This window comes from Gekko japonicus, unplaced genomic scaffold (genome assembly GCF_001447785.1).
Source record: "Gekko japonicus isolate JY-2015 unplaced genomic scaffold, Gekko_japonicus_V1.1 scaffold878, whole genome shotgun sequence".
Taxonomy (NCBI): Eukaryota; Metazoa; Chordata; class Lepidosauria; order Squamata; family Gekkonidae; genus Gekko; species Gekko japonicus.
In genome coordinates this window covers 41,254-55,209 of record NW_015160237.1, presented here as the reverse complement: position 1 = coordinate 55,209, position 13,956 = coordinate 41,254, and the positions used below count along the sequence as shown (strand labels likewise).

The 13,956-nt window shown below is 56.9% G+C and overlaps 1 protein-coding gene across 1 annotated transcript in view; it reads right to left on the bottom strand.

Annotated features, from left to right (window-relative positions):
* The window catches only part of SND1 (staphylococcal nuclease and tudor domain containing 1), a 192,397-nt gene that overhangs the window by 177,091 nt on the left and 1,350 nt on the right, over nt 1-13,956 (bottom strand). Inside the window, exon 2 of the mRNA XM_015412978.1 lies at nt 7,909-7,998. Coding sequence (XP_015268464.1) covers nt 7,909-7,998 — 90 coding nt within the window. The remainder of the gene's footprint in view (nt 1-7,908; nt 7,999-13,956) is intronic.

Genomic DNA, 13,956 nt, shown 5'->3' with positions numbered 1-13,956 from the left:
GCAGTCAGGAGTGCGTCGCTGGAAAGGAAGGCCTTGTGGGTCCAGACAGCCACATTTGGTCGTTTATGGCAAAGGCAGGAGAGGCCCAAGGGAGCAGAAAGGAAAGCCCAGCGGACCCCGCCTTTGGAAGGGGGTGGGGGAACCCTCACCCCTCCCCTCTCAGGATATGGCCAGCTCCCCCGGGCAAGAGACTCTCAGCAAGTTGCTGACTGATTATCCACCAGTCGCTGGCTTGCTGGCTTCCTGGAAGTCGGGGGGAATGGTTGGCTGAGTCAGGAGGAGGTTTTGTCATCCCGTGCGGCAGGTGATTCCTCAACGCAGAGCAGCCTCCGGAGAGGCAGGAGGCAGCCAGCAGGATGATGGATCAGATGTCCGGTGGCACATGCCGGACAGGAGAGAGGCTCACCTGCTCTGTTCACCTCGGCTTCTGTCCTGTTTGGCTCCAACAGACAAGCACACGGCAGCTGCCCCGCTGGAACTGCCAAGCCACACTGCCAGGCCCCAAGGGCACGGTCTGGCAAAGCCAAAGAGTTAAATCACAAGTGCCCAGACCCCGGGGGGGGGGACGGGACGGGGGGGACAGAGAGCCACCCAGGACTGTCCGGTCCCTCCCCACCACCAGCGGCTCCTTGAGCACCAGAATACAGACACCCCCACCCGCCCCCCAAGAAGCCGTGGGTGAGGGGGAAAGCAGCTCCTGTACCTGCCCGGGAAGCTGGGAGCAACCTATGGGCACGGGGGGGGGGGCTCCCTTCCGACAGCACACGCCCCACTTCCCTTCCTCAGATGCAACGCGGCAGCAACAGGGAGGCCGCGGCACTTCCCAGGACGAGGGGCCATCGTGAAAACAGACACAAATTGAGAGCATCCAAGACTTTTTTAAAAATGCTCCAGTTAAGGATTTTATAGTGCACAGAATTGAAAAGAGTGCAGTCAAACCTGCCAAGACAGTGTTGTTGTTGTTGTTGTTGTTCAGTCGCACAGTCGAGTCCGACTCCTCGCGACCCTGTGGACCACCTCACGCCAGGTCCTCCTGTCTTCCATCGTGCTCCGGCGTTTGCTTAATTTCATGTTCATCGCCTCGACAACACTGTCCAACCATCTCATTCTTTGCCGTCCCCGTCTTCTTTGACCTTCAATCCTTCTCCAGCAAGGGCTCCCTTCTCATTGGGTGGCCAAAGTATTTGAGCTTCAGTTTCATTATCTGGCCTTCCAGGGAACAGTCAGGGTTGATTTCTTTGAGGATTGACTGATTTGATCTCCTTGCAGTCCAAGGGACTCTCAAGAGTCTTCTCCAGTACCCTAGTTCAAAAGAATCTATTCTTCTGCGCTTGGCCTTCCTTATAGTCCAACTCTCGCAGCCATACATGACTACTGGGAACAGTTTGCCCTTCTCCAAATTATATCTGGAATAAAACTGTCTAGCTTGTCTACGGCAAGTGAAGCCGCCTCCGTTCCAAAGGACTGGACCCGCCACGGAAGAAGAAGCAGCAGCAGCAGCAGCCTGCGACCTGACCTGGCACTTGCTGTGCAGTCAAGTCCCAAGGAAGGGCACCCCAAGGAAAAGGCAGGTGGCACCGTCTCCGCCTCCCCCAAACCCTGGCCTTCACTAGTCCACCTCAAGGAGAACTCTCTGACTGTGGCCTGGTCGTTCGGCGGCTGGGGGCGTGGGGGGGGGGGGGGGGGGAGGCCACAGCCGCTTCCTCAGGGGAGCCAGGAGCCAAAGGCAAGGGTGGGCCTCCCGTAGGAGCAGCTCCGGCGGAGAAGGCAGACTGTGCTCCGGCGAGCAAGGACCGGGCCACCCCTCCGGGGATACGGGCATTCCACGGGGCCCACAGCAGGAGAAGGTCACACGCTCAGCACATTGCAGGCATCACGCCCTGAAAGGAGCTTGGAGAGCCACGGCTCTTCAGAGGGAACCGTTGTCCAGGACTAGACGCGCCTTGAAGCCCATGCCATAAAAGGCAGCTCCCATCGCTATAACAGCTGCACTCACCCCCATGCCAAAATGGGTTCTCCCCGACCCTTGGATTGCTCCCCCACAAGATGGTTTCCAAACCATCAAGGGACAAGGCACCGTCGGCAAACAGAACGGAACCAGAGGAGGACGAGAGGCCGCAGCAGCAAAGCACATCTGAAAGGAGGAAAGGGAGGACCCAGAGACGGTCCTCCGAGGAAGTGCAGCGGCAGGAAAACAGGAAAGGGAGGGGCATAAGAACACAAGAGAAGCCAAATGCTGGACCAGGCCAATGGCCCATCCAAGTCCAACACTCTGTGTCACACGGTGGCCAAAAACACCAGGTGCCCTCAGGAGGTCCAGCAGTGGGGCCAGGACACCAGAAGCCCCTCCCACTGTTGCCCGCCCCCCCAAGCACCAAGAATACAGAGCATCACTCGCCCCAGCCTGAGAGTTCCTATAAGAACACAAGAGAAGCCAAATGCTGGACTAGGCCAATGGCCCATCCAAGTCCAACACTCTGTGACACACAGTGGCCGAAAACACCAGGTGCCCTCAGGAGGTCCCCCAGCGGGGCCAGGACACTAGAAGCCCCTCCCTCTGTTGCCCCCCCAAGCACCAAAGGCCCATCCAATCCAACACTCTGTGTCACACAGTGGCCATAAATACCAGGGGCCATCAGGAGGTCCAGCAGTGGGGCCAGGAGGACACTAGGAGCCCCACTGCGTAGGTGCCACAAGCACCAGGAAGACAGAGCATCCCTTGCCCCAGACATAAAAACCTAAGAGACGCCAATGCTGGATCAGGCCAATGGCCCATCCAGTCCAGCACTCTGTCTCTCACAGTGGCCAAAAACACCAGGGGCCATCAGGAGGACCAGCAGTGGGGCTGGGACACTAGAAGCCCTCCCACTGTGCCCCCCCCAAGCACCAAGAATACAGTGCATCACTTGCTCCAGACATAAGAACATAAGAGAAGCCAATGTTGGATCAGGCCAATGGCCCATCCAGTCCAACACTCTGTGTCACACAGGGGCCAGAAATACCAGGGGCCATCAGGACATCAGTGGGGGCAGGACACTAGGAGCCCTCCCACTGTTGCCCCCCCCCAAGCACCAGATAGACAGAGCATCACTTGCTCCAGACATAAGAACATAAGAGAAGCCAATGTTGGGTCAGGCCAACGGCCCCTCCAGTCCAGCACTCTGTCTCACACAGTGGCCAAAAACACCAGGGGCCATCAGGAGGACCAGCAGTGGAGCTGGGACACTAGAAGCCCTCCCACTGCATAGGTGCCAAGTGGTGGGAGCAGATCTCATCTAAGGAACTCTGAGAGCTCAGAGCAGGGAGGAGGAACCTGTGCACGGGAGGAAGGGTGGAGGGAGCCCTTGGATACTGGCCCTCATAACAGGTCATTTGGGGAGGGGGGTGCTGCAAAAGTACCTTTTTAATTTAAAAAAGTGTGGGATTCCTCCCCCTCAGTGTGTCATTCCAGAGCAGCATCATTCTAGACCCTTTGGGAATGCCCCTCCCTTCTGAGGAGGCGGGGCCAGCCTGTTGATGGACACCCCCTTGAGAGGCTCTCTCTTCCTCAGACTGCATTAAGAGAAAAAACAGGAAGAGCTCTCCCCAAAAATCTTGGCCAACAAAATAAAGAGAATCCCAACGTGGCTAAACTTCAGATGAAAAAGTTTAAATAGGGAAATCAGTGAATCCGTTACAACAACTAGGAAGGTAGCAGATGAGGGCAAACATGCCTCTCCTTGCTTACTTTATTCTGAGTCAGAGGCGAACCAGACTGAACCTTTCCCAGCAGCCCTGTGGTTTGGTAAGTTACAAAACTCAGCAGACCCCCCACCCCACCCAGGGCTCTTCTGGCCCCAGGAAACAGGCGCATCGGCTGCTACATCCAGAAGGTGCTAAGCGCTGTGTACAGAGAGGTGAAGCCTGCCCCCCTTCTGAATCCAGGAGAAGCCATAACTGTGTCTCCTTCCGCCTCCTCCTTCCCGATCACGCCCTTCGTCCTGGCCCCCCTGCTACAGTGACCCTCTGGCCCAGGGAGCTGAGAAACCACCTCTCCCAGCAGCAGGGCCTGGCGCCATCTTCGGCAGGGCCGCCCGTCTCCCCAGCTGCCGTTCCTACTCTGTGGCCCCATTTCTCAGGAGAGGCCTGTCAGGGACCTTCCCGGATCACGCAGTCGGTTTCCCTTCAGCAGCCTTTCTCCTGGTGTTTCCGTATTACGGCTGGTTCCAGGTCCTCAGCCAAGAGGAAGGAGCACCCACCAGGTGCCACGGGGAGCCTCGGGCAGCTCCTGGCTACGATGCGCAGGCCGAGGTGAACCGCATTTGTGGTGAGCCAAGGAGGAGCAACGGGCAGCCACCTTCTTTCCACCGAGTGTGTGTGGTGGCGGGGCTGGCATCCAGAGACACAGCGCTGGCTACTCCAGGAAGAACTTCCGGGGGGGGCGGGGGGGGTGTCGTCCTTGCAGAGCCTGTCCCAGCCACCCATGCACAGAGCATGCCTCAGGCGCCTCCAGGCTCTTGCCAGATCCTCCTGGGACCAGCCACGTTCCATTATTTAAATACTCCCTAAATAAAAAGCGCCTGCCCATGGGCAGCGGTCACCCTAAGACATGGATGAGCTCCTGACACCCGTCATAAGCAAAGCTCGGATTCAGCATGCCTTTCCTCCGACGTTACCCACCCATCACTTCAAGCACCATCAACGGAGAGGAACGGTGGGGCCAGCTCCCAGCCCTCCCAGGGGATGTGCCCTTCCAGGGGAAGGCTGTCGGGAGAGGGGCTTCCTGCCGGACACACCTGCCTTCCAGCCTGGCTCTGGGCGGAGACAGAGCCGGTGGCCTTAGCTGGGGATGCTGAGCACGACCACCAGCCACTAGGGAAGGGACGGGATCTGACAGAAAAGCCATGGGAGTTCCATGTCCTCATACACGCACGCACGCATGCACGCACTCAAAGGAACACGGAGGACAAAGAGTGGCAAGAACCCAGGAAGCCAAAGGAGCAGAGGCGAGAGGGCCACGCAGGAGGGCCAAGCCAGCAGTGCTAGCTCACTTGGCCAGCCGGCCAGCCCCTGGGCTTTTAGGACTCTGCGCCTGCCAACAGGGCCCTCCCAGGCAGAGCTGAGCGGAGCAGCCCCCTGAACCACCTGCCGGGGGGGGGGACAAGGAGGGCCTCGGCTGCCGCCCTGACCCACTCCTCCCAGGACCGGGAGGGGCATATTCCGCACTGGGGGGGGGGAGAGGAGCCGGCAGCCCAGATCGATGGCGACAGCGCAGCAAAAGGACAAGCCGCTGGGGCTCCGCTTGTCCTTCCCGATCCGAAGGCAGCTCCAGCCTCCGGGGGCTGTTTGATCGTTCACGTAAAGGACTTTTTCATCGCTTAGCTCAATCAAATTAATCGGAAGTGAAAAATGCAGTGCTGACAAAGGAAATATTTAGAAAGCAAAGGCTGTGACATCAAAGGCAAGGGAGAGAGCCAGGCTCCACGGGCGGCTGCCTCCGCAGGAAAGCGTGGCGAGCCACGCAGGAGCCCCCGGGGGCCCCGGCCGACCAAGCGCGTTCGGAGGCTTCCAAAGTGACCCCTCCACAAACCTCTTCCCCCCCTCCCTGTTCCCAGCAAATCCCCCCCCCCCGGCACTTCAGGCAAACCGAAAGCCCGGCTGTTCCCTGGGCCCGTTCAGCTCCCGCGGCGGATGTGGGGCCAGCATCTCTGGCGATGCAGGGAGGAAAGGAGCCAGAGCCCATGGGTCAGGCAGCAGAAAGAGGAGGGGGGGCTAGCCTAGGGAGAGCCTTGGCCCCAGATCCTTTGTGGACCCCCAGGGTGATGGGAGCAGCGCGGCATCGGCCAGTTGCCGTCTGCAGGAGGAGTGCTCAAAACCGAGCCGTGACGCTGCTGCGGCTGTCCCGCCTGGAAGGGCTTCCCTCCCTCCCTCCTGCGCCCCCTTCCTCAGGTTTTGGAGGTTCCCAACTTCGGATGGCAAAAACATGGCCCCAATCCTGGGCCCTGAGTTGCCAGTCGCCCCTGCGTTTCTCTCCAGAAGGCTGCATCTGTGCCATACTAAAAAGACGTTTGAATCCTGACCTAGAAAAGTGTAATCATGGGACTTAACAAAGATTATGCAAATGGAACAATGTGTGTATTTTAATCCACTTCTTCTGCGAGGGAAGCAAAGAACTCTGCTAGGCACAGAAGCCCTCTCGGTCCCCAGACACCTCTAGAGACATCGGACGCCCGTCCCGCATCTCCACGCAAGGCCTCTGCGGAAGGGGGCGAGGGAGCCCTGCTGGAACAGACCAGACGGGGGGGGGCGTCCCTCTAATGACTGATGAGCAGACCCCGCTTCCAATCCAGCAGCAGCCAGTCCAATGCCCCAGGGGAGGCCCCAGGTGGTGCCCAAAGACCCACAGCCCTCCCCAGCCTCTGATACAAGCAGGGGCGCTGCCCTCGAAGGCCCCACGCAGCTCCCTTGGCTCACAGCCTGCCACAGAGCCATCCTCCGCGAGGAACCAAGCACACCATTCACACAGGCCCCCATTCAACCCAGTCCTCTGGGGGTCCCCCTCCCCAAATCCACTCAGGTTTGCTTGAGCCCTTTCCAGCGGGCAGGGATTCGCAGGAAGCGGCGTTCCCTCCCACGCCCCAGCCCCAGCCCCCGCTCTCCTCGCAGGTCCGTGGAGCTGCAGCAGGTTCGCAGCCACGTTTTTCGGGGGGGGGGGGCCTGCCCCCCTGGCATCCGGTCACTGAGCTCTCCGGGTCAGCCTGGTCTCCTCTGACCGGCCGCAGCTCTCCTGCGTCTCCCTCACTCCACCCTCTAGGCGGAGAGGCAGCCAGAGGCGGAGCCCAGGACCTTCTGCATGCCAAGCAGAGGCTCCGCCCCGTAGGAGTCACAACAACCCCTCTCTGCTGCAGCCAGGCTCCAGAGAGGTGGGGCCACACCCTGTCCCACAGCCACACCCATTCCCCCTCCTCAAGGGTGCTGAGCAGCAGCCCAGAGAGACTTGATGCCTGCACCATGGAGGGGGCCACGGCCCAAGGGCAGAGCACCTGCTTGGCGTGCAGAAGGCCGAGCAGGCTCAGTGCCCAGCATCTGCAGTTAAAAAGAGATCAGGCAGCAGGGGGTGGGAAACTGAGACCTTTGCCTGGCCAGTCGGAGGAGAGGGCACGGACCCCGACAGACCCATGGGCCCCATTCAGCAGAAGGCCCCTTCAGGCGTGTTCACGTGTTCCTATGCGCATGCTCTACAAATGCATGTTCACGTGTTCCTATGCGCATGCTCTGCAAATGCATGTTCACGTGTTCCTAGGCGCATGCTCTGCAAATGCATGTTCACGTGTTCCTAGGCGCATGCTCTACAAATGCATGTTCACGTGTTCCTAGGCGCATGCTCTACAAATGCATGTTCACGTGTTCCTATGCGCATGCTCTGCAAATGCATGTTCACGTGTTCCTATGCGCATGCTCTGCAAATGCATGTTCACGTGTTCCTATGCGCATGCTCTACAAATGCATGTTCACGTGTTCCTATGCGCATGCTCTACAAATGCATGTTCACGTGTTCCTAGGCGCATGCTCTACAAATGCATGTTCACGTGTTCCTAGGCGCATGCTCTACAAATGCATGTTCACGTGTTCCTATGCGCGTCCTCTATAAAAGCATCAAAGAGACACTTCCAAAGGCCCTCCAGCATCCTTCGCCCTCTCAGGCTAAGCAACCAAACTACAAGGGGGGGGAGCGACGAGAGAAAAGCAGGCAACAGAACCACGCGTGACGAACAGGCCGCTTGGCACAGGCACCGGGGTGGGGGGAGGGGGTGTTCCATATGCCCCGGCCTGGTGCGCACGCACCACAGCACCACCACCCCCGCCTGCCCGCCAGCCAGGAGCCCCACCGCCATTCTCTCCGGGCACCACGGGAGGAGAGCTGCTCACCTTCTTCCCAATCAGCTTCTTGCGCAGGAACTCCCGGGCCTCAAACATGTAGGGGATGTCATAGAGGGGACGGAGCTTCCGGTTCTTGTCCTGGAGGAGGAGGAGGGAAAGCAAAGAGGGTCAGTCGGCGCAGGACTATCACCACGTGGGTCAGGGCCAGGGGGACCCTTCACCGCCAGACGCTCCCCCGCAACACCGCAGGAGCAAGCCGAGGACGTCAAAGGAGCTGGCATCTGGGTTTATTGCAAGCTCTGGTAACAGTGTCGATGTTTCAATTCGATGTTGTATTATTGTGGGTAAGGAGTTGTTTGAGACGGGGGGGGGCGCTGTCTGTGCACAAGAAAAGGTTTGCCTCCCCCCCCAGTACTTGTGAAAGAGAACGGTCTTTATCCAGTAGAGGTTGTACATCACTGGTAACGCATTGAACTGTTTTGAGCTGAGAACTGTACGTGACCACTAGTGGAGTTCTGTCACGGTCTCTTTTGGCTGCCCCATGCACCCAGACAACTCAGTCACTGGGCCGAACAACATCAACTACACCCTCTCAGGCTGATTCATTCGCTCATGTTCCAAAATTGTGTATGCCATTCAATGCCAACAGTGCCCTTCAATTCTCTACATAGGACAAACAGGTCAAACCCTGTGCCAAAAGATAAAACGGACAGAATCATAGAATGTTAAGAGTTGGAAGGGACCTTGCAGGTCATCTAGTCCAACCCCCTGCAGCACTCTGCAGGAGCAGAGCTGAAAGAGAACCCTGCAACATGCCCGAAAGAGGGTCATCCAGCCTCCGCCTGAAAACGTCCAGTGAAGGAGCATCCACCACCTCCCGAGGCAGACTGTTCCACGGCTCAACCACTCTGACAGTTAGGAAGTTTCTCCTGATAATTAGCCGGTAACGACTCCCTCGTGATTTCCACCCATGAGATCGAGTCTTGCAATCCGGAGCAAGAAAGAGAATAGATCCGCTCCATCTTCTACGTGAAGCCCTCAAATACTTGAAGACTGCAATCATGTCCCCTCCAAGCCTTCTCTTTCCCAGGCTAAACAAGCCTAAAACCAGGATTTTTTTGTTGGGGGGGGGGGCAATTTAAATTTTTAAGGGGACAGTTAAATTAAAGTTAATTAAGTTAACCTGAACATCTGCCTTTAAAGCGGGAGGCTCCAAGACTCACTCTTTCTTTCTTTCTTTCTTTCTTTCTTTCTTATCATATTTATACCCCGCCCTCCCGGCCAGAGCCGCTCAGGGCAGCTTATAAGGAATAAAACAACGGATAGACAATTTAAATAATCCTAAAACCACGTAAAACAACTCAACATTAAAAGGTGCTTAACATTATAATACTAATAAATTATCAGATGGTTAAATGAACTAAAAGCTAGCGGACGGCCTTCGATGCTCTGTCCTGGCGGTCACAGCCCGTAGACCTGATCTCTCTGCAGCTGGCACAGGCTGCTCTAATCTCTTCAGGGGACGGGGTTCTTTGTGGGGGGGGGACGGCTCCTAGTTGAAGGCCTGGTGGAAGAGCTCCGTCTTGCAGGCCCTGTGGAACTGCATGAGGTTTCTGGCCTCCCTTTTCCCCCCCCCCCCCCCCCGCAGCCATGTGCAACCCCAGGTGAGCGTCAGAAGCGCCGGAGAAAAGGGAGGGAGGGAGGGAGGTTCGGGGCTGCCCCCTCTTCGTTTCCCTTTGCCTTAGAATAGGCTATCCCCATTTGTTGATGACGAAGGGCTGCACTGAGCGTAGGAGGAGTGGGGGGGGAAGAGGGGGGAAAGAATGGGGGTAGCGTTTCCTCCTCATACTTTGCAAAGGACTGGGGGGTGGGGAGGGTGGGTCTGGTCGCTTTCTCTCTTCTCCAAGTACGGCTTCTGTGGTTTGGGAGGGGAAATGCAGTTAACCTCTGGTCTGAGGGAAGGGTAAGTTCACTTGAAGGGTAAGTCCTGATGCTGGCAGGGAGTGTGGCTCCCTCAGGAGTTCTTCCCCCCCCACACACACACACACACCCCGGGGTCCCGTCTGTCGGGCTTCTTTGTTCAGGGTGCTTGTTCTCGCCACCCAGAGGAGCCTCGACTTGAAAGTGTGCCTTCTGAGTCATCTCATAAATGCATCCCTGAGGCTTAAAAGTTGGGCGTTTCATTCATGTCTGGGCCCAAGGAGAGGAGAGGACCAAGGAGGGCAAGCCGCGAGGAGGGCGCTCTCACCCCGGCCCCTCTGCCAGCAGCAGGCAGTGCGGGGGGGGGGGTTGTCTCTCCTCCCAGCGGTGCAGGGGTATCACCCAACCCTGTCAGTGGTGGTGCTCCACGGTGGCCACAGTGCCGGGGCTGAGGTTGAGCCCCGGCAGGGGTGCGCTGAGGCTGATGTGGCCCCATGGAGAAAGCAGTGGCCGCGGCAACGACACAGGGTGGCCCCAAAAGACTGGCAGCACTGGGCAGAGGCCGTGGCCTCTTAAAACTAAGGTTTCTGGCACGGCTATTTGTGGGGCTGGGGCTTTTAACGAAGGGCGCGAGGCCCCAAAATGCCCCACTGTGGCTACTGGCCTGGACACAAATCTCACGTCAAGAATCACAGGACTGAGAAACCTGTAGTAGAAGAACCCTTCGACCTTCCAGGACACTCAACGCGGGACCTCAAGGTAGCTGTTTTGTTACAAAGGAACTTCAGAAACAGATAGGAATGGGAGACTGCTGGATTACAAGTTACTACAACACTCAGAACAATGGAAACCCCGGGGCTTAACAGAGATATCGGCTTCTTATCTCATCACACATGCTAAGTCACTTAGTTCTCACTTATACCCAGAAATCAAGTTTTGTTGGTCTTAAAGGTGCCACTAGACTCAAGCTTAGTTCCCACGTCTGTTGTTAACTCCTTTATTATCTGTATACCAGCTTACTGCAATTCACATGTCTTACCTAATGTGTTATTCCAATCTTAGCTGTATTTATTGCTCAGTTACTTAGGCATCTTGGCCCTAATCAGCTCTTCCTGGCAATTAACCCCCCCACCACCACCTATATGCAATATTTGAGGAAATCAGTTTCAGTGACTCTGAAAGAGCATACATACTGGGTGCAGTCAAACGGGCCGTTTAGTCCGCTTTTGGCACGCTTCAGTAACGGATTTTATATCCACGTTCACACACCCAACATCTGTGCACCATCCCCAGCTGTCCCTTTCCAGCTCAAACCCTCTTTAAAACGGAGCATTTTGTTACCAGGTCCCCAAGTGGTGTTTTCCTAATTCTCCGGTTCTAGCCGCACTTTTCTGATGTCTGATCGCTCCTGCGGTGTCGAGCCACTTCCGGTTTAAACCCCTCCCCACTCGAAAGCTGCCTGAGGCTTCTGCTTTTCGCCCGCCATTTTTTAATGCATTGGCGGTGCGCATATAGGCAGAACTTCACCACCGCGTTTAGAAAACCGACATTTTAAACTGTCACTTGTTTTAGTGTTTAGATGAGTTCGGGATCTCACAGAGGCCATTTTCGGGTCAAACATTTAAAGGGAAGTCTTTTGTTGGAGGGGTTGGATTGATTCACCCTGGTGGTTCTGCGCATGGGCCACCTTCTACGGAGCGGCGCCTATCACATGCGCAAACTGGGGGGAAATAAAAAACCCGCAGACACACGCTCCCACACGTCAGTAGTACAGACTCCAGGGAGCTACGTGACTGTGCAGTGAGGCGGGATTAGGGAGGTAGGTGTGATCGCGATTATCCAGATCAAATATAATCCAGTTAGAACCGGAGCAGTTTAACCCACTCTCAGAGTGCCGTCTGACCACACCCACTAAGTCTCTCCGTTCTCACTTGTACCCAGAATCGAACTTCTTTTGTCTTGTAGGTGCCACTGGACACAAACCTCCTTCCCACACCTGTTTGTTAACTCTTGTATTTGTATACTAATTTACTGCCATTCACAGATCTGAGGAAGAGTGCTTGCACACAAAAACGTACACCCTGAATAAAACTTTTGCTGGTCTTAAAGGGTGATAAAAGAATGCAAAACACCTCTGGCTGGGATTGGAATAGCTGCCTGTAGGGACAGGAGCCATCTTTCAAAGTAGATCCCTGGGGGCTGCCTCGGTGTGGTGGGGAGGAGAAAGAGAGAGGCTCACGGCACTTGCAAATCCCCCCTCCCCTCCCCACCCCCAAACTGCCTCTGGCTCGACAAAAAGAAAGCTGCCCAACCCAAGAGCTGGGCTCCAGCCCCCAAACACTGCCCAGCAATGTGGGCCGCCTCTCCGCTTGCCTTCTTCCCAAGAGAAATGACTTGCAGGCAAGCGGGAGCGTTTAATTCCCTTCTGTAGACAAAACAACTCTCTGTCTGGACTCACAGGGCAGCAGGAACCAAGAGCAAGCAGCATCGCGAATTAAAGACCAGTTGAAACCCCAGTTTACTGAGTTCATAAACTGTGCAAACATTTTGGTCCCTCTGAAACGATAACATTTAACTGCAAACCTTTAGGAAAAGGATTCGGACTGGCAATATCCCAAGGCAGGCCAAGGGCCAACGCTGCCCTTCAAGCTTTCGCTCGTGTCGATTACAGAAGGCTCGGCCGGCCTGCTGAGAGCCAAGAGCAGCCACAGCCCTTACGGAAAGACCCGGAGAACCGATCCGAGAACAAGCCCTGCGGGAAAGGAGCCCACCCGCCTGCTGCCGATGCCAAGTCCTGCCTCCACAACTGCAGAGGATTCTTCGAGGGGGGTCCGCCCTCGAGGGGGTGGCCCAGCAGATAGGGCAGACCCGGATTTCCCAAAAACGCCTGTCAAGGTGCCTCCCAGAAGGCCGCTGAGTCAGCAGGCGGGCAGTAAAAGGAGACAGAAGCGAGGGTTGCCAGCCTCCAGGTGGGGCCCGGAGATCTCCCACTTTCGCAACTCATCTCCAGCCGACAGAGATCAGCTCCCCTGGAGAAAATAATGGCTGCTCTGAAGGGTGGACTCCGTGGCCTTGGACCCTGCTGAGGCCCCTCCCCTCCCCGAACCCCACCCTCTCCTGGCTCCACCCCCAAAGCCTCCAGGTATTTTGCAACCCAGACCTGGCGACCCTAGTGGAAGCAGGGAGTGGGGCGAGGCTGTGTGCTGGGACCGGCAGCATTCTTCTCAAGGTCATCCAGCCGGGTGCAAGTGGAGGAGGAGTGGGGAATCAAACCCGGTTCTCCCCAATGAGAGTCCGCGCGTTTAATCGACACGGTTCCCTACGAAGAGACATCCCATAAGCACAGGGTTAGGTCGATGCAACCAACAGGAGGAGGGCATCGAATGAGCAGCAGTAAATCCAGTCAAAAAGACCTGAAACGTTGCTCTGGAGGGCGGGGCTTGGCCTGGCACCTGAATGCACCTGAGCCACCCCGAGAGACGGTTTTAAAAACAATAATTAGCCAGCTGGAGATCCACAAGGAACTATGGGAGGGGGGGGGACAATTTGGGGGGGGGGACCCTTTTCCTCCTCTCGACTTCTGTAAGTGGGTTAGGGACTCAAGGGGGCCGGCTTCTTCTCTCCTCCCCCTTTCCCCTCTTCCGCAGCAGAACCTCCGGTCCTCCCGAGTGAGACGTGCCCCCCCTTCCCCTTCCGCTAACTGAAGGAGACATTTTTCTGCGTACCAAAGTGGGCGGAGACCCCCGGCTTCTTCTTCTGATGGCTCAGCCTGGTGCGTCTTAACACCCTTTTTAACGTGCAGGAGCAGGGAGGCTCCAACGGGCTAATGGGTCAGTCCTTGGGTAGAGGGTCTGGGTACGCACGCACACACACACACACACACCCCTGTGCATCTGCCGGGACTGCTGCTCTCCCCAGGAGGGCACCGGCAGGGTGCGTTTCCCCCACTGCAGAGGAATATTGCCCCCCCTCCCTGGGTCAGGAGAAGGCGGGCTGTCCTCTCCCCAAGCAAGCTCCACAAAACCCGATCCAGCTACCCCACAGTGGCAGGACAGACACCCCAAAGGAGGGGGGGGGGGAACGACCCAAGAGAAGAAAGGGGGGGCTGGCCCAAGGGGGGGGTGGGGGGCTTGGCTAGGCTTCTATGTGAAGCCGCTTCCAGGAGAAGGCCTTGGG